General features: G+C 44.2%; 1 protein-coding gene across 1 annotated transcript in view; it reads left to right on the top strand.

Annotated features, from left to right (window-relative positions):
• Window positions 1–1,526: 1,526 nt before the first annotated feature.
• The window catches only part of ADCY8 (adenylate cyclase 8), a 121,479-nt gene continuing 101,923 nt past the window's right edge, over window positions 1,527–21,082 (top strand). Inside the window, 1 exon segment of the mRNA XM_058831926.1 lies at window positions 1,527–2,453. Within this exon segment, the coding sequence (XP_058687909.1) occupies window positions 1,527–2,453 (927 nt within the window).

The following is a 21,082-nucleotide window of genomic DNA, read 5'->3' as shown; positions in this document are numbered from 1 at the left end:
CCAAGAAAGGCCTGAGGCTCTTCCTCGTGGCTGGGCAGAGGGATGCCCGGCTGCAGCATCAGCTCTCACTGAGCGCTGGGGAAGGATGCACCTGTCAGGCAAGGCGAGACAGTCCGGGGCACCTAGACAAGATCAGCTCAGAGAAACCTAAGTGACCCTTGAAGGAGCCTCCTGGGACCAGAGGACCTGCTCTGCGGCAACCCCCGCCCGCTGTCCCCCTCCCAGAGCCGCGGCTGCGGCTGCTTTAACCGGGCCGGGGGGGTGCTGGCAGCCCCGCCGACGTGGCGGGCATCAGCTGACCGCGCCGGGCTCTGCCTCCTCCCGGGCCGCCCGCCCGCAGCTCCACTCCGCCGCCGGCGGCTCCGCCGCGCTCGTCCCGCGGCTCCGGGACAGCATCCGCCGCCAGCTGCCCGCAGCCCCGCAGGCACCGGGCTTTGCCCTTGCCCATTCCTCCTCCTCCTCCTCCTTCTCCCTGCCGCCGGGGAAGCCCCTGAGCCGGAGCACTCCCTGTCCCGGCCCGCGGAGAAGTTGGGATACTCCCATCTGGCTTCCCAGAGCTCTGAGTTTAGGGCGGGATTTTCATTCCCCGCTCTTTCGATTTTTTTTTTTTTTTAAGATTTGGGCTTTGATGTGATTTTTTTTTTTTTTTCTCCTCCTTTCTTTCTTTTTTTCCCTCCTTTTTTTTTTCCCGTTGCCAAGCAAGCCGACTGTCTGCGATGGATGGGAGCCCCGAGTCCCCTCCGGGCAGAGGCGGCCCGTGAGCCAGGGGCATGCCCCGCCGCCGGGGGAAAGCGGGCGGGCAGCCCCCGGCCGGCGGCTCTGGCGCCGTGACCGAGGACGCCCGAGACCTGGCCGCCTCTCCGCTCCTGCCCGAGCTCGCAGCGCTGCCGCTGACCGCAGCCGCGGGAATTACAGCAACTCCCGGGCACCAGACCTCGGAGCGGAGCCCCGGCATCCCCGGAGAGAGGAGCTGCCCGCTGTGACCGGCTCTGCAAGGCGGCTGCCCCCACCCCTCCGCGCCTCCGGCCTCCGGATGGGGCCGAGGATCGCCCACCGGGAAGCGGGGCTGCGCCCGTAGATGCTCCGCTCCTCCCTGCTCCTCCTCTCCGGACCCGCGGCTCGGCTTCCCCCCCGCGCACCGCCCCGAGGAGGGCGCGCACCGAGCCCGCCGGGGCTCCGGGGCAGCTCCGCAGCCGGGCTCCGCGGGATGCGGCTCCGCGGGGCGCCGCGGGAGCGGGCACGGGGCTCGGGCCGCCTGCGCTAAACCGTCGCAGCCGCCCCCCGGACCCCGGCGGCCAACCAGCCCCGCCGCCAGCCGCTCCGCCAGACCCAGGGACCTGCCTATAAATGTGATCCCCGCACCGCCACCCCTCCGCCGCCGCCACCCGCCCTTCGGCATCCCCTCCCTCCTCTCCCGCGGTTCTATCCCTCCCCCTGCTCCCCTCCCCAAAGACGGTGTGTGCCCCCCCGCCCCTGTGCCCCCCCCCCCCCGCGCACCGGTGCTCTGCCCCCCGCCAGTCACCGCCATGGAGCTCTCGGAGGTGCGGTGCCTGAGCGACAGCGATGAACTTTACACCATCAACAGGACTCCCCCCGGCAGCGGCAGACCCCAGCGCCTGCTGTGGCAGACGGCCGTGCGCCACATCACCGAGCAGCGCTTCATCCAGGAGCACAGCAGCAGCAGCGGCGGCAGCAGCAGCGGCGGGGGCAAGGGCTTCAGCTCGGACGAGACCTGCTGCCCCAACCACCACCCGCACCCGCCGCACCACCACCACCTCCGGCGGCAGTCGGCCGGACGGGGTTTGGGCAGCGAGCGCCACAACAACGGCGGCACCAAAGTCTTCCCGGAGGGCACAAGCAGCAGCGGAGACTTGGGCTTTCTGCCCCTGGACTGTGCCCCCAGCAACTCCGACTTCTTCCTCAACTGGGGCTATACATATCGCGGGGTGATCTTCCCCACTCTCCGCAACTCCTTTAAGTCTCGGGACTTAGAGCGCCTTTACCAGCGCTACTTCTTGGGTCAACGGCGCAAATCTGAGGTGGTCATGAACATCCTGGACGTGCTGACCAAGCTGACCCTACTGTTCCTCCACTTGACCCTGGCCTCTGCTCCCATGGACCCCATTAAGGGCATCCTCTTGGGCTTCTTCACTGGCATTGAGGTGGTGATCTGTGCCTTAGTGGTGGTCAGGAAGGACACAACCTCATACACCTACCTGCAGTACAGCGGTGTTGTCACTTGGGTGGCCATGGCCATGCAAATTCTGGCGGCAGGACTGGGCTGTGGCCTCCTTGGGGATGGCATTGGCTATGTGCTTTTCACACTTTTTGCCACCTACAGCATGCTCCCGTTGCCACTCACCTGGGCCATCCTGGCTGGACTGGTCACCTCTGTCCTGCAGCTCGTCATGCAGCTGGTTATCCCCAGGTTTGCCGTGACTTCCCTCAACCAGGTACTGTGGTGAGGAGAGGGTGGGAACAGTCCTCTTTCTCCATCACCCTGAGTGAGAGGAGGTGTGGGGGGATGTCCCAAAAGATCCCTTCCCTTTTAATCAGATGCTAAGAAGTTTGTTACCTGGAGGGGAGATCATAGGCAAAAATCAACCTTGTGTTTCACCTCAGTCTGGGAGTTGGGACACTTTTTAGCTACCCTGTCTCCTCTGCTTGTATATTCATTACATTGCTGTCCCTTGAAATAGCATTGGGGAGAGAAGCTCCTGGGGCAAGTGGGGAAGATGGGTCATTTATTATTCCCCTCCCCAACTTCCAGCAGTGGTTTGGGGTTTTAGATGACTCTGTCTTGACCAAACTCTCTCAATGATCCCATTTTACTGTTCATGCCTTTTAACTCTGAATCTGCTGGGGCAATTGTTACTTTTATATGTGAAGGGTAACTTGATCTGAATTATGGGAAAACAGGAGCAAAGCATGCTGCTCTTTTGCAAGGAGGAACCAGTGAAACCTCAGAGAAGCCAGAGCAAAGCTCCCCCGGGAGATTTGTTGTGGGATCCTAGGCTGTCTCAATAGGAAGCCTTTTCTGCTGGTGGTCAAAGGGAAAAGACTGTTGTGCTGAATCCTTACAAGTGATGTCTAGGACAGAGCGCTGGTTACAGTGAGCTGGAGTGTTGTGTGGTGCAGAATGCTGAGAGGCACTGGTCAGGATGGGTCTGAAGGTTAAAACCGGGTCTCACCTGACTTCACACTCAGATGACTTCTTTCACAGAAAAGTGAGAATGCACCAAACTCCCCATATCCCTGCAAGGCAAGAAAACAGTGGGTACTTGGACAATTTAATCCTGGATATTCTTGATGCTTCCTTTTCCCTCCCTTTCCAGACTGTCACAGCTCAGTGCTATCAATATTTCATAGCAGATTATCATCTCCATTTGGCTTGCTCCACGGAATCAGAGAGAAAAGGGTGGAGATATTGTCAGATAATCCCAAAAGGAGGGAGGGTACAGAGGAATTTGCTGCGGGCGGCATGTGATTTACGTGAGTGTTGGGATGTGCGCCTGGGAAGTGACTGAACTTGCACGTGTAAGTTTGATATCCGTGATTCTTGGGGCATGTCTACCTTCCTTAGACCCTGGTCCTACTGATACCCCTGCCCACCCCTCTCCATCCCCTTACTACTTGTTAGCTATGGGCTGCCTAACCTCACGTCACAGTGATTGGGCTCACCCTGTTTTGGGAAAAGCTTCCTGAGCCCTGTGGACGTGAGACAATTAGGCTATGGCAGAGTTGTTGTGCAGCCCTTGATATGCTGATGAATGAACTGCAGCCGCGCCATGTCCTACTCCCATGCACTGCTGGTGCTGTTAGTGATGGGTCAAAAGCTGTGTGAGTTATGCTGATTTCTTAATTTACTTCCACGTCCTCTCCTGGAGCTATGAGTAATGCGCTGCTATCTCATTACGCACCAGTATCACAGCTGTTTAGCTGCAACGCACACACAACACACACATTTCCCACAGACATTTCCCGGGAGAGATACTAATATCTTCGTTTTGCAGCCAGTTGTGTGAACGAACTGCCTTGGAGCGATGCACAATGAGAGATTACCAGCCAGATGATTGCCTTCATGAACTACATATATAAATCTCCTTAACAGGATACGCGCAGCTTGTCACACGTCGGTGCTGATTTACACCGGCTCCCGCCTGCCAGGGACCCCTGAACACAGCCCGCCGCTGCGGCCCTCTGCCTCCAGCCGCTGCGGGAGAGGCCGGGCCCTTCCCCGCCCCGGGCTGGCTCCCACCCCCTGCCAGAGGAGCTCGGAGGGGTCGGGGAGCGCTGGTTCGGGAGGGGAGGGCTGCGCGGAGGGAGAGAGGAGGGCAGTGAGAAAGGCAGCGCGGAGAGCGGCGCAGGAGCGGCGCGGAGAGTAGAGAGGAGAGCAGTGAGGAGAGCAGTGAGGAGGGCAGTGAGGAGGGCAGTGAGGAGAGCAGTGAGGAGGGCAGTGAGGGAGGCAGTGAGGAGAGCAGTGAGGAGAGCAGTGAGGGAGGCAGTGAGGAGGGCAGTGAGGGAGGCAGTGAGGAGAGCAGTGAGGAGAGCAGTGAGGAGGGCAGTGAGGGAGGCAGTGAGGAGGGCAGTGAGGAGGGCAGAGAGGAGGGCAGTGAGGAGAGCAGTGAGGAGGGCAGTGAGGAGAGCAGTGAGGAGGGCAGTGAGGGAGGCAGTGAGGAGAGCAGTGAGGAGGGCAGTGAGGAGGGCAGTGAGGGAGGCAGTGAGGAGGGCAGTGAGGAGGGCAGTGAGGAGAGCAGTGAGGAGGGCAGTGAGGAGGGCAGTGAGGGAGGCAGTGAGGAGGGCAGTGAGGAAGGCAGTGAGGAGGGCAGTGATGAAGGCAGTGAGGAAGGCAGTGAGGAGAACAGTGAGGAAGGCAGTGAGGAGAGCAGTAAAGAAGGCAGAGAGGAAGGCAGAGAGGACGGCAGTGAGGAGAGCAGCCCGGAGCGCGGCGCGGGGCCCCGAGCGCTGTCCGCCCGCGCGGTGCTGAAGGCGGCCCGGGGGCTCCCTCCAGCGGCCCCGCCGGAACCAGGCCCGCCCGAGACCCCGAACCCACCCGAGACCCCGAACCCGCCCGAGACTCCGAACCCGCCCAAGACCCCGAACCCTCCCGAGACCCCGAACCCACCCGAGACCCCGAACCCGCCTGAGACCCCGAGCCCACCCGAGACCCCGAGCCCACCGCGGCCCCGCCACACGGCCCCACCAGCCCGGGCCGCTCCTCGCCGGGGATCGGCCCTGGGGTGTGAGCCGGAGCCGGTGCGTGGGTGAGGCACAGCCCTACTTTGGCACTTTCTAGTGTTGCACCATTTTCTTACTTTTGGCAGAGGATTGCTGAGCCCTCCCGAGCGTTAGTGGATGAGGGCTTTTGCGGTTCATAAAGGACATATTGCTTCACAGGTGAAGACAGAGAGTTTAAATGACTCTTCATGAGGGTTATGCAGGAAATCTTTGGGCCAACAAAGATTTCTTCCTTGTGCAGGACATTCTCTTTTATCACAAGGATTATTTTCTTAGTTAAAATACAACATCTTGCCTTCAAAGAAGCCTTACAAGACTAAATGAACTATTTGATTATGTAGCAATATCTGTGAGTATCTTGTTCTGCCTCAGGATGCAGACAGATGCTTACACCGGACAAAAGCCAGGAATTAGATTATGCAATGAAAGAAAAAACAGATGGTAAAACTTTGATCATGGTACAAATAAGGGGTTTTCTACTTTTTTTTTCTTTTAAATCAGGATCTCATACAGAGAAAATACTGAATTCAGTTCTGAACAGAAAAAAATGTCTGGAGCCAGTTTAGTACTGTACCCAGTAGCATCCATGGACAAAATAGTTGTGATCCTCTTTTCAGTCACATATGTATGTCAGCCATACATCTATCCAATCTCATAAAGTTGCAACAGTTTACACAAAAGGAAAATCAAGTGTTTTGATGTGTTTTCCCCTTATCTCTTAATTAAGTTTAGTTTTCACTGATAAGTTTGTTCTCAAGCAGATCAAACCATTAGTAGTGTTGCATACAAGCATGCAGTACTGCTGCCTGATTCACTATTCTGGTTTTCATGCACTGTCATGAATACAAATAATTCTCTTTGTTTACCTTTTTTTCTTGCAGTAACACTTAAGGTGTCACCTGATTTTTCTTCCTTAGCAGCCCAGAAAAAGGTGAAGGAGAAAGGCTTGAAATTAGATGTTTTTTAAAGTAACAAGAACAAAAACCCAAACATAGACTCACTAATTTCAATCCTGCTAAGTGGTGAGTGTTTCTGGGGGGATATGATCACTCTTAAACCCAACTTACTCCAGCCTGAAATGCTGAGGAATGTGTTGCTGCTCAGCTTGAGAGGAACCATGAAAAAGGAACTGATACCATGACTTCTGTAAAGGCTTTGCTGAAACTGATCAAACATTGAGTCAGGAAGCAAATGAGAAATGAAAGATCTTACTAGTAAACAAGTGCCTGGCCAGATACTATGATGGGGGGTAGTGTTTGTCTCTGACATTCCCCAAAATGAAAGCTTTATTTGTATTGCATTCATTTTTACTTTTTCCTGGGTAACAATGTATGCAGTCCAAAATTTCAAAGATCACAAATGTGTTTCAGGCATATGGGGAAGAACAAACGACTCGGAGCTCCTTTGTGTTATGTAACATAGGCAGATGATAATAGAGACCTGAATTTTGACAGGCTTGAAATTATGTAAGCTACACACATTTTCTAGATTTTAATCTTCTGCCTTTGCACTCTTCATTCACATGACCAAATTCCACTAGAGTCAGTAAAACTACTCTCATTATTAAATCACGTATATAGGGGATATCTTGAAGAACCAAGTCCTAAACTATGCATATTAGATAAAACTTTAAAAATACGTTTAGAAATAATCTTGAAGTGGGTAATACTAAGACTAGTAAGCTCATTCTTTTCCCTCTATCTTTCCGAGCCTAGGCAGTCCTGTGAATTAATTTTTTCCCAGCTTATTTTTTCCCCAGATCTTCTCTCAGGGTTATTAATAGAGGGAAAGGCAGAATTTATGAAGTCCCAAGGAGCCCTACAGAGACAAATCTGTGTACTTGTACAATGGAAACTGACAGCTTTTGCATGTGTGTTTAAGCTACATGTTTTCCCAAATCTGATTATAGATATCAGTATATGAGTATATGCAAAACACACTCATCTCTTCAAAATTTTTGTTTGTGGAAAATCTATTCAATCTGTAAAATATAAGGACATTTCGAAGTTAGCTACCATTTGAGAAGCAGAATCAAAGCACTCAACCTTTCTCCTCATGTTTGCTTTTGTAGCATTATTTGCTATGCTTTTTTTTCTGCCACAGTCTTTTGTGGGCGACTTATAAACTGAGTGTGTGATTTTAGACTGGATTACGAACTGCTTTCCTTTTATATCCTTTAAAATCACCTGACCAGTATCAGTGGGTCACAGCTTAATTAGATTAGAATTGGATACTCTTTTCTCTGAAGCAGCTGCATCATTGTTGTGCTAAATAGGGCAAATGCACAAAGTATATTTATAATTTGATGATTAATGGCCTCAAATATGTAAGAACTCAGGCAAAACCATGAATGAAACCTGCTTCCATCAGTGAATTTCAGCTTACAACAGTCAGTGTGCTTGTTAACACTAAAATTTACCTCACTAGATTTGATGTGACATTTCTTTTCTGCTGTCAGAACACTTCTGGGTTGCTTTCAAGGGTTTTTTTATTGCTTATTTGTTGATTTTCATGGCCTAGAAAGAGACATGTGCTCCAAAACAGCAACATCTAATGTAAAATAATCACATACCAGAGCAGTGCACTTAAAGCTCACAGTTAACATTAGATCATGTTTGAATGATCCTTATTAGCATGTACAGCAGTCTGAAGGGGATAAACATCTTCAGCTTCTTACTGCACTTCTCAACACTTCAGTGATGTCATGGGAACAGGAAAGAGAAGAAGGCAAAAGTGGAACTGTTCAAATGGTTTGTCTTTTTCCAGAAGGCAGGGAAGGTGAAGGGTAGAACAACTTCCCCTTACCTTTTCCTTATTTCCAGAATATCTGGCTATGCATGAGATAAACTGGAGTGTTTCACATAAAAGGTGAAATTTAGTAAACAGAAAAGAAATTATGCTTTTAAATTAATGCTTGGGTTGATGGAAACTCCAAACATGAAAATGCTTACTTAGCTTGGCACTCCACTCCTGTAGGCACTTTGTAAACATCATGTTAACACAGCCTATAATGGTCTGGGCAATCTAGGAGGGGGAGAATGGGCTGAAAGGCAGCACCAATGGGTGACGGCAAATGGCTCCTTTTCAAAGTGGGAGCCTGTCACAAGTGGGATCCCCAAGGGATTTTACTTTATATCTGTATAAGTGATCAGGAAGATGGGATCAAGTACCTTACAAAGTTTGTCCGTGGTCCCAAACTGAGTAAGGAAAGGAGAAGCCACTGTGTAGAAAGATTTGGCTTTTCTGGAAGAGTGGGCTAGCAAGAACCCTGTGAAGTTCAACAAGGACAAGTGTAAGGGGTTGCATCTGAAAAAGAACATAATCTGGGATTGAAGCACAGGCTGGAATCTGCCTGGCTGGAAAGCAGCTTTATGGAAAGGGATCTGGGGGTCCTGGTAGACAACAAATTCAGAATGAGTGACCAGTGTGCAGCTGGGGCAGAGAAGGCCAGCAGGAAGCTGGGCTGCATTGACCAGGACATCTCCAGCAGAGATCAAGAAATCATTCTCTCACTTTATTCAGCACTTGCCTGGCCTGGAATACTGTGTTCAGATTTGGTCCCTTTTATACGAAAAAGATGTGAGCTGGCTGGACAGAGTCCAAAGAGAGGCCACAAAGATGAGCAAAGAAGGGGGAAGCCTGACATATGGGGAAAGGCTGAGAGAACTGGGCTTGTTCAGCTGTGAATAAAGTAGGTTTAGGGGAGACATTTTCACCCTTTAGGATTTAAAGGATGGCAACAAAGATCAGACTCCTTTTTTACAAAGAATTTTATGGAAAAGGTGAGGGGTAATGTGTAAAAGCAACTTTTGGGGAGATTATGATTGGACACAAGATAAAAAAAATTTGCAATGAGAATAATCTCTCCAAGGAAGTGGGAGATTAACTGACATTGGACGCTTTTAGGATTTGTCTGGACAGAGTGCTGGGCCATCTTGTCTAGATTGTGCTTTTGCCAAGAAAAGATGGACCAGATGATCCTTGAGGTCCCTTCCAATCTTGCATTTAATGCATCTGTGATTATATGATCACATTTCTCTAAGTGTAGCCTTCTTGCCCTTAGCTGTGCTTCTGTTTCCACGCATCCCATGAAGAGCCTCAATAACTCTATGTTTAAGTTACCAGGCAGCCTACCCTACCCAACATCCAAACACTGCTCTACTTGGAGCACATTTTGCAGCCATACTTCACACACAGCACCTGTCCAGTGTCAAAGTCAGTAGAGAAGTTTATTGTGCTCTTCCTCTGTGTAACAGATGTGGTAATGAAAATATTCTTGGGATGTGGTAAACCAAGGTTTGAATCTCTTTTTCCCCAGAGGGGATTGAAGTCTGACTCTTACCTCACCAGAGAGTTTCCAAATCAAACCTTCCCCCATTCCTAGCACAACTGTTCTTCTGTTAAGATAAAAGTTCAAGATTCAATGTGAAAAAAGAAAAAAGAAAAAAATAATAATCCTGACTCTGTAAGCAACTGATTATGGAATTCATCACTGGAGGTGTCCTTGCTCAACATTTTAGCGTTTTATATAATGTTGTTGAATTATTCCCTTGAGCACGGGTCCCAACCAGCAGACTGTACAGTCTGATCTCCACTCTCACATAATGAGCCTTAAATGTCCTTTTCAAAGTTCTGAAAAGCCCAAGTATATAGGGGAAAACATCACAGTGATTCTCTAAATCCTAGGTAAAACCGAGGTTTTAGACATACTCCCTGCCTTTCAAAGTTCCAGAGTCTTTCTGTGTAAGGATCTGTAAGAGTATGGTGGCATTCAACACAGGCTTCTGAATTAATTGTAGTAGTTGCGTGTTTGCAAATGGATTGTTCGAGGACCTTGCTTTGTGGCTTATGAGCCATTTTTTCTTCATCTTGCCTTTCTTAGAAAGACAAGTTCTCTCACTTGCTCTGTTCTTGGTGCAGTGCAGCCTGTACCTATCATGAGTGCAGAAAGGACTGTAGAGTTTCAGTCTGAACCAAGAAGGGAGATAAATGAAAATTACTGGGTTAGTGCTGCAGTGAATCTTGAGCATTTTGTTAGCAGCCTCAGTCATTCAAACCAGGGATGGAAGAGACCTGGCTCATCAAAAGTGATCAAGTACAAAAACCCCTGAGGATCCAGCATTTATTGAAACTAAAGATTTTTTCTAAGGGATATTATTAAGACCTGACTTTCACACTTCCATCAGCTTCATTTAGAACATTGTTTTAAAGCCCACAGAATGTAATATAAAGAGTCCCATAGATATTTAGATTTTTAGGTGAACCATGAAGATGACTTCTCAGGACTCTCTTTAGGAAAACTTTTGCTCCGAATCTACAGTCCTTCTGAAAGAGAGCACAAATCTGGACATCCAGCTCCTCCAGGAATATCTCTGAAAGAACTCTGTCACGCTTATCTCTCCAAGCAGCCAGGTGTGCTGACAGAGATACCAGTGTGGTGCTGCTTAACCTAGAACAAAAACAGCAGGGACTGTACACAGGATGAAGTGCAAAGCCAGGCAGCCATTGGCTGCAAGAGGAATGTCTCATCATATGAGTTAGATTTATTAGCAACTATTTTAAGAAGTGCTGCTATTTTATTTGCCAGCTTATTCTGCTACAAAGTTTCATGCAGTTAGCCCTAGAGGAGAGAGGAAAGCTGTGGAGTTTGTTAATTAACCATTGCTGTAGTCCGAGAAGCAGCTGAAGTATATCAGTGTAAAAAAAAAAAAAATCAAAACCAACACAAGCCAAATTTTTTCCTCAATCAAAACAAATAATTGTACTTCTTCCAATTAGTCTGGTGTTATAATTTTATATGATGCATTAGTTTTAATCTAGATAACAGTAGCCCCCAGGATAAATGAAATAATTTCTGAGTTAAATAATATAATTTTTTGCCTAAATTTTATTTTTCAATTTTGATTTAATCATCACTTTGCAGTTTTATATTTTCCTCTAGCTTTACTTTCATTTCCCTTTAAAATAAAAGGAAGAAATCCTTCTTTAATGAAATTAATGGAAGCATTCAGTAGTGTCAGAATCTTAATTTTGAAAATCAGTTTGCGTCTTTGGATGGATCCGATCTTCAGGCACTTTACTATTTCTTTTTTGTTCAAACTCTGCTACTTCATTTACCTTAGAAATACTCAGGGATGGAGCTCTCTATTCTGTGTTCCTTGCATTAGGTCTGCCACAGTAGAAGACTCATTCATAAATCCATGACTATCACCACAGTGTGAAGAAGAAATAATAAAAAAATCAGGAAAATGAATCAGCACAGAAAAACTAAATGATATTACATGGTGTAGCAGAGGTTATATAATTCTGTAGCTAGGATCTTAGGAAAAGAAATTACTTAGATCTCAGGGAAGTTATTCAAATAATGGCATAAGATATAGATATACACATTCTTTTATCCTATGATCCTCTTGTCATATGGGAAAATCCCTTCAATGCTTATGAATATTAATAAGCTTCATAAGCATACTAGACAGGGTTATAATTGACATAGAAATCATCCCACATATGCTCAGTATAATTTAATGTGCAGATATGAATGTTCCTTTAGAGGAAGGAGTAATATTCACCATAGATTTCAGCTAGGGATTGGGAATGAGGATCATACCCATTCCATCACTAAATTAATCATTGGTCTCTGGTGACCCACACACATTTTTCTACATTTCAGAGCTTCGTTTGATTTGAAAATTTGCCTTTCTCAGCTGCTATAATAAGAGATTAATATGTTCAATTGATTTGAGATTTTTGTGTAAAACATCCCAACATCTTCTATGATGCATCAAAAGAGGAATATTACATTGGCTTCTTTCAGTCATGCACATTTTTATTGAAATATGAATCCATTGAATATAGTTGGGATGTATGCATTTAACTTTATTCTTTCTGTAAAGACTTGGTTCCACATAATTCTCTTCAGAGTTGGAAGGTATGTCCTATAAGCAGAAGTTAAGAGCTCTGGTTTTGTCTAGTTTGGAGAAGAGGAGGCTAAGGTGTGATCTCACTGCTCTCTGACAGCTTCCTGAGGAAGGGAACGGGAGAGAGAAGTGCTGAGCTCTTCTCCCTGGGATCCACTGACAGGACACATGGGAATGGCTCAAAGCTGGACCAGAGAAGTCAGAGAATAGACATTAGGATGGATTTATCTACTCAGAGAGTGTTCAAACATTGGAACAGGCTCCCTAGAGGGGTGATCAATGCCTCAAATTTGTCAGTATCTAAGAGGCATCTGGGAAACATCCTTAATAATGTGCTTTAACTTTTGATGGCCCCTGAAGTGGTCAAGCAGTTGGACTAGAAGATTGTTGTAGGTCCCATGGAGCTGAAATATTCTATTCTATTCTATTCTATTCTATTCTATTCTATTCTATTCTATTCTATTCTATTCTATTCTATTCTATTCTATTCTATTCTATTCTATTCTATTCTATTCTATTCTATTCTATTCTATTCTATTCTATTCTATTCTATTCTATTCTATTCTATTCTATTCTATTCTATTCTATTCTATTCTATTCTATTCTATTCTATTCTATTCTATTCTATTCTATTCTATTCCTATTCCTATTTCTATTTCTATTTCTATTTCTATTTCTATTTCTATTTCTATTTCTATTTCTATTTCTATTTCTATTCTATTTCAGCCTGATCATCAGTGACTCTAACATCCACCTGTACTGAGAAGATGTAAAAGTAGGTGGAAATATAAGTGGAAAAAGACCTGGCCTGTGCCAGCACTGGTGTGGCCAGCAGGGCCAGGGCAGGGATTGTCCCTCTGTGCTGGGCACTGGGGAGGCCATACCTCAAAACCTGTGTCCAGTTTTGGGCCCCTCACTGCAAAAAAGACACTGAGGGGCTGAAGTGTGTCCAGAGAAGGGCAATCGATCTGGGGAAGGGTCTGGAGCACAGGCCTGATGAAGAGCAGCTGAGGGAGCTGGGGGTGCTCATCCTGGAGCGGAGATCCAGGGGGACCTTATCACTGTCTACAACTGCCTGAAAGGAGGCTGTAGCCACCTGGGGGTTGATCTCTTCTCCCAAGTAACAAGAGACAGGACGAGAGGATGTGACCTCAAATTTCTGCAGGAGAAGTTTCAACTAGATAATGGGAAAAATTTCTTCATCAAAAAGATTGTCAAGCACTGGAACAGGTTGTGCACAGGAGTGGTGGTGTCATCACCACTGGAGGGATTTAAAAGTCATGTAGATGTCTTTTCTGACCTTACTGATTCTATGATTCTTTATAGTAACTTATTCTTGAAACATTAAGGATGTAGTCCTCAAAATGGTCAGAGAGATTTACAGCAGATTCCTCCAGGATCTGAAGGTCCCTGAGAGAAGCCAGTGAATATTCTTTTTTGAGACTTAAGCAGAACTTGAGCCATATGCAACATGTGTAAGGGCTGTACAAGTTTTACAAGTTGCTGTAAAACTTTTTTGACATTCCAAAATGTAGCCAAATGCCACTCTGACTGGTGCTATGACAATTTACATGTTCTCTGCAATCCTGAGGGTAATAGAAGTTTTCTGACAATAGGAAAAGAAGAATTTATTTCATGTATTTAATTTGTGCTAATGGAATTGCTCTTGTCTTCTGTGTTCCATTAGTCACCTGAGAGGCTGTAAGAAATGCCAGAAGTACACATGAAGTGTTCCCATTTTCTATGTGATGGTACAGGATGGTAGGCCCCCATTAATCTTCTTATAATTTCTATAGCTCTTCATGCTTATAAATTATTTTTTCAGTGATATTACTTTCTTCCCTATAAAAATGTACTTGTGTCAGGTTATTCTTAAGGTCCATTTTCTGATGACAGCCACTCTTCTTTGCTAACATTGCATGGTAGATTATCTAACACAAGCATCCAGCTACTTCAAATCTCAACAATCAAAAAAATAAAATCTAAAAGCTTTAAGTACAGAACTCTCCAAGGCAATGTGACTTTGGAGAATGAGTGTAAAAGAAAGCACCTTAACATGTCAATTATTTTAAACTCAAGAAAAACTCTCATATACATAAAGATTGGTATAAGTTTAAGTTGTCCAATGTCCTTTAGACTTTTGTGAAAAGATTGTTAAGGTAGTTGCTCCTCTCCTCTTCAAGCAGTTAACAGAACTTTGCTGTCCTGATTTCTTTCCATGACACCAGAATATGCCAGCTTCCACACTGAGTTTGCAAATGGTCTATCCAAGAGAATTTTTAAAGAACACTTCTGATGGTGTACGAGAAGGAAGAGGATTTGAGATCACTTCTGGTTTTCTTCTGCAATACAAAGTTGCTGTAATTTGACTTGACTGAATTAATTAATTTTTTTTTTAATCTAAAAGCAATATATATATCTAGTTAGATTTAATATTTAAATTTCTAAAGGTTCAGACCACTTCATATATTTATATATATTTTTATTATATGATGCAAATATTCAGCAAAAGCAATACTGTGAAATTTCATGCTTTATTCCTTTTTTTGTAACTTGCTTTTGGGCTCAGTAATTACATTTGCAAGTCAAAATAATATTTACTATGTCCCTAAAGTTTGTGTATATCTGAAGATGGTTTATAGGTGCAATTTAAAAATGGAAAATATGCACACCATTAATTAAGAGATGTTTTTTCTAATTACTATAATTAAACTATAATCTGGAAATCAAACTGTCATGTTCTGGCTAACAGCAACATGGATTCAGCAGCTGCAGATTTTAAGAGAACTTGAAAGTTAGTTTTGTTTAGTTAAAACTTAGTGCCCTTTACTACAGAATGACAATTCAAGAAATCTCAGACAAGGAAGAAAGAAAATGCTACAGCATCCTACAAATAAGGGAATAATTGAAAATCCAAATCATAAACACATACATACACAGAAAACCCCCAGATTTTTCTGCAGACTTTGTATTAAACTTGTGGTCTTCAAAACATGGAAGGATAGGTGGTCACAGAAATTATTCTCAGGACATTCATCTGGCCTAAAGCCTATTTTTCAAAGTGATCTAGGAACTTAAAAATATAACAAGGTAGCGAGGGGGAATTTCAACACTCCACAAGCTCTTTAATTCACTTAAGTGGTTTTAAGGGTGTCTTGTGGGACCCACTAACTCCCACCAAACTCAACAGAGTTTAACAGTCTTATGTGCAGACAGCACAGAACTGGGCAGAGTGACTGATACACCAAATGACTGTGCTGCCACTCAGAGGAACCTCAGTGGGCTGGAGAAATGGACTGGCAGGACCATCATTGAGTCACAGAATCACAGTATCCTTAAGGTTGGAGAAGATCTCCAAGGATCATCGAGTCCAGCTCTTACTCCAGCACCACTGTTTTCATCACTAAACCATGACCCCACGTGCCACATCCACTTGCCTTCTCAACAGTCCCAGTGATGGTGACTCCACCACTTCCCTGTGCAGCCTGTTCCAATGCCTGATCACCCTTTCAGTAATGAAATTTTGACTGACATCCAATCTAGATCTCTCTGGAAGAACTGGAGGCTATTTCCTGTTGTTCTGCCACTTACTACCTAGAGAAGAGACTAACCCCCACCTGTCTACATCCTCCTGTCAGGGAGTTGTAAAGAGCAATAAGGTTCCCCATGAGCTTTCCTCCAGGTTGAGCTCCCCAGCTCCCTCAGCTGCTCCTCAGACTCGTGCTCCAGCCCCTTCCCCAGCTTTATTCAGCAGAAGGGAAATGCAACCTTCAATTCAATGCAATTCTGCACTTAGGAAGGAAAATCCCCATGCACCACAAGAGATGGGCAGCTGCCCAGCTGGAAAGCAGCTCTTGCAGAGAAGGCTTTGGAGAACCTGGTAGACCCCAAACTGACCATGAACCAACAGGCTGAAGGCCAGTGGCCTCCTGTGCTGCCTTAGGCAGAACATTCTCATTGGTTTGAGGAAGGCAGACTTTTCTCTTGGTTTGGTCCTCTTGGAGCACATCTGGAGTGCCAGGCCCAGTGCAGGAATACCCAGGAGGCACATGAACTCTGGAGTTACTCCAGAGAAGGGCTATGAGGAGCTGCCAAATGAGGAAAGGCTGAGAGAGCTTGGACTGTTCAGGCTGGAGATGAGAAGGAACAGGGATGGGAGGGAATGGTAATCTGATAATTATGTATAAGTAGATTACTCTAAAGTAAGGAGACAAACTTTTCTCAGCAGTGCCCAGAGAGGATGATAGTGTGCATGAACTGAAATGCAGTAAATTCCACTTAAACATAAAAAAATAGCTTTTTTTTTTTTTTACTCTAAATGTGAATGAGCACTATGACAGCTTGCTTAGAGATATTAAATCTTCATTCTTGGGAATATTCAAAATCTGACTGGCCAAGACCCTAAGCAACTTTCAGGTGACCCTGCTTTGAGGAAGATCTGACCATATGATCTCCAGAAGGCCTTTCCAAACTCATTGATTCTGAGATAGCAGCATAGGTATTGTTTCAAGAATACAGATACAAAGATCTACTGAGGATCTGGAGGGCAGAACTAACATGGGAATCAAGACTGAACATGGTTACCTGGTCATGTGCAAGGCACATCTCCTGTGATGCCAGGGTGAGACCTGGTTTACATTCTGTGCCTTCTGCACACACTTCAGTCCCTTCTAGTCTCAAGTCATGGGAGGGACTTGCCTGCAGGCCTGTATCATGCAATCATTTAGGTTGACAAAGACATTTTGGATCATCAAGTTTAACCATAAACCTAAAACTGCAGGCACATGTCATCAGCTCTCATATCTTCATGAGAGTTGTTCTATGGGCTTATCATCATCATATGGTTCAAAGTCAAAGCAGCAACCTTGCCTTCCCCATTCCCACCTAGGGACATCAAGCACAGGTTTACAGCAAACATCAGGCACATGCTCACTCCATGCTTCTTTTGGGGAACAATTCTGTCTCCACTTCCTAGATCTCTGCGGTCTGTGCAATGTTACAGGTGGAAGATTTTGAATATTAGTAATACATGTCTTTCCTTCTACTAGCAAAAAAATTCCTCTACCAGTACCAAGCATTGAGTTTCACGTGGTCAGATTGTTACGTTAGTGTTCAGTTATGTGATATAAGTGTGTGTGTGAGTGTGTGTGTGTACTATGGTCTCCCTGGGGTTTTCTCAGCAGTCTTAAGTGCCAAGGAAAGCTGGAGGCAGGTTTACCCTCAGGCAGTCAGTCTATCAAAGTTAGAACAACATTTTGAGCAACAGACACTATCCTTTATAAAAAATAAAAGTAGAGAATAACCTTCTCCCACAAAAGCACTGATGATCTTTAAATATACTGTTTTAGTCACAGTGGATCCTGCTTATTTTCTCTACTTCTGCAGGATAGAGGATTACTCTAGAGTAAAGGAAAATTAAGAGACAGCGTTGAGAACCTTCAAATATGGAAAGGGTTGTGTGCCAATCCATCATAGATTGCTACAGAGAGGAAGAAATAAATTGTTCTTTGTTTCATCTATGAGCGATCGTGAGATGATGGGTCAAGTTATTCTAAGCAGCAGTTACATTAGATAGTAGGAGAAACCTTGAGAAAACAACCTAATAACAATATCTTAAAATAACCTCATTTTGCTTGGAAGGCTTTACCATGAGGTATAATTAAACAGTTTAGAGTGGCAATTTTAGGAGTGATTAAGGTAATATCCAGGACCCCGGAGCATGGGTTAAGTGACTTATCAAGGTCTTCTCATGCCCTACTTTCTATAATTAAATGATACTTGCTCCTAATTTTGACTGTGATGCAGTGTTTTCACCTCCAGTTTCAAAAGAAGTAAACCATTTCATATATATAATGATTGCTGCCCTGAGGCTGATGGATTAGTCTGAATTATTTTCATTTATGTAGCCTAAATGTCTCATCTTCAGGTATTTATATTTGTGGTTTTCTGCAGGCATGTTGGATCAAATATTAGCCAATAACACTGTTGATGGTGCAAGAAAATGAGAGAATCTGATTGTCTTTTCCAAGAGAGTAACAACTGGTGGAGAGACTGTTGCCAATAAAGTCCTGTTGAAGAAAAGAAAACAAAGAGTGAATCTGTTGATTAAATAGGGGCAATTTTCGCCCAGTGAAAAGTTTTTTTTAAGTCATCATCAGCTCTTTTTACTTCACCTTTAATCTTCCTCATCTTATGTCATAAATGTGGTCTGATTTATTTATTTTCATACACATATATACATTAATAGATTCAGAGGAACAGAGTTATTTTGGATTCTGTCTATTGTATAAATGTGCATATACCACTTAATTACAAAGAATAAGAGTTTTCCTGGTTGTTCCTGCTCTAAGCAAATATTTTAGTAATTGTGTACATTAAAAGATATGTCTCAGAAATCTTTGGGACTACAGATGACTTTAGGACTATTGCTAGATGTGTGGTGTACATGAAAATAATGGAAACAATATAGGAATACAAAAGTAAATATAGAGATCAATTAATGCTTGCTGAGTAGCTAGAGCATCATTAAGAGGTGGAAGAGTCTTGTCTCTAACTTTTGCATCTAAATCCATCCTAAAATCTGGGAATGCTCATGGAACATCTTGTCTCTTGCCAAGTTTCTCCATGTGTGACACCCACAGTAGGTTCATGAGACTTGAGGATGCTTTCTGTCTTCTGTCACTGCAGTAACAGAGCTCCTTCCCTAGGGCTGAGCATCCTACTCTGGTATAAACAGGGGGGATTTTACTTTGGAGCAGAAACAAAATATTTCCTTCCTTCTCCAATAATGACAAAGGCCTTAGTAGCAGACAATTTTAACTAAGAGAACCTGGTGGCCAATGTTCTCTTCAAGGGCAATAAACTCTGACCTTGGCAGGATATTTTAATTATTTTTTTCATGTTGTGAAGGGCGATTCAGTCTTTCAGCAAAATGCTTTCATTTACAGACTACAAAATCAGTAGCAGCCGTTCAGGGTAATTATACAGACAACTTCAGTGAAATATTTTCAGACAACCATTTCTACTCCTGCCAAACACAGGAATCTCTTTGAAAAATGAATACTTTGCAAATTATGCTGGATTTTTTATTCAAGGGAGAGGATGGTATTAAACACACAGGCAAAATACAGTTACTCTTGTTCGTGGTGGAAGTCAGGTGGTAGTTAAATATAGGACATCCTGTGTTTCTCATCATAATAATAATTTTGAAAACGTGCACATTGACAGTGTATGGATTTGGATGCATTTTTACAGAAACGTCTAGATCATCCCATCCAAATGCAGTGGTATTTCTGTGTTCCTGACTGGACTGGCTCCTGTGATGTCTTGTCACCCAGCAGAGCTTTCATTGAATACTGAGGTCAGCAGGAGCAGGCACCTCCCAGAGCAGGGATTTTGCAGCTCTGAGTGGCAATGACTCTTCCATTTCAGTTTTCCAGTTGAACTGGAAGCTGAGGACTGCCACATGCTTCCCACATACTGCAGGTGTGTTCTGAACCTTAAATATCTCTGTGTAGCCACATTTTCCCTTCTGGGGGCCACCAGACACATCAGCCTAAGGAAGGCATTTAAACACTTAAAAGTCTGAGTTTTTCAGAATTCAGCAGTTGCACTCCTTTGCTACTTACTAGGGAAACAGAACAGATGTGTGGGTGGAGTTTTGTTTTTTTTCAAATTCTTCCAAGAACTGAAAATTTTAACATAGAAACACACATACTTTTTTAAAAAAATTAGACCTTCATAAAACTGTTCTGACTCCATATTTGCGATGTTTGTCTCCAGACATTGTTCCCCAATATTTGTATTTTTAATATCATCTTGTGAGGTATTTTCCCACAGTGTTCTACTTTCATAATTAATATTTTTATCCTTAAAAGTAATAACTGGCAGGATTTAGAGTCTTTGTCTTTTTTTATAAATTCTTTGGGTAAAATACTATGTAGGAACATGTCAGAAGGTAAGAAAGAGCAAAATGCCTGGAAAAAGTAATTTATGATGCTACTACACAGTGTATTTATTAGAAAAATATGTTAGGCTTGTACTCATATAATGATTAATCATGCTGACTTTAACAAATGGATGTGAATATTCATGAGGATGACAATATGGAGAAGTTATTTGAATTTGTTCTTTTTTTTACCTAGAATTTAATATAGGTTACACACATAGTTACTGTACAGTGTCAGCTGTGAGATATCAGCTTTATATCAGCAATTAGTGAGTTCATAATGCTGTCTACAGACATGGCTTTAATTTCTTTCAGCACTGCACTATCTATACAAGAAGAAAATATCTTGAACAATGGAGCTTGATTGGGGGCCTATTTTACTTTAAGAACAGAAAACCTCTTTTTTCTTTTTTAATTTGAAAGAGTCTGATCAATGCTAACTGTCTGAGTGGCAGAACTTGTGCAGTAAGAACTGTTTTCATCCTTGTAGGGAACCCAAAATATTCAAATTGATATCAAGAAGGAGCCATAAGCGATTCCTTAGGATATCTGAAATACTTTGCTTCACTCATGTCATGATATCTAACAGATCGAGATTGTTGGAAGAGACTGCTTAAAAAAGCATCAGGGCCAGGATGAGTATCTCCATCAAACAGATGGAAATCTGGATCAAGCATTAAACTCAATGAAGTGCCTCATCCTGTCATTACCTGTGACCTTTCTCCTTCGACCCTTTCATAATTTAACTACTAGAGCTATCTGGCTTTCTAAAAAATATTGACCAGTTGGAAGATTACTTTACAAAACTGATTGTCTTTGATTTTCCATTTTAAAGCTCAGAAGCAATGTTCTTTCCCTTGCCTGAAATTTCATTAAGAAATCAACTTTATCAGCTAATTCGTGGCAGAAATTATCTGATGATTTTTGTGCCACAAAACACAATGTCATCACCCTTGGTATTCATATCCCAGCATGGCCA

The sequence above is a fragment of the Poecile atricapillus genome, chromosome 2 (genome assembly GCF_030490865.1).
Source record: "Poecile atricapillus isolate bPoeAtr1 chromosome 2, bPoeAtr1.hap1, whole genome shotgun sequence".
NCBI lineage: Eukaryota > Metazoa > Chordata > Aves > Passeriformes > Paridae > Poecile > Poecile atricapillus.
The sequence above is the reverse complement of the archived record's forward strand: the minus strand, read 5'-3'. Positions and strand labels throughout refer to the sequence as shown.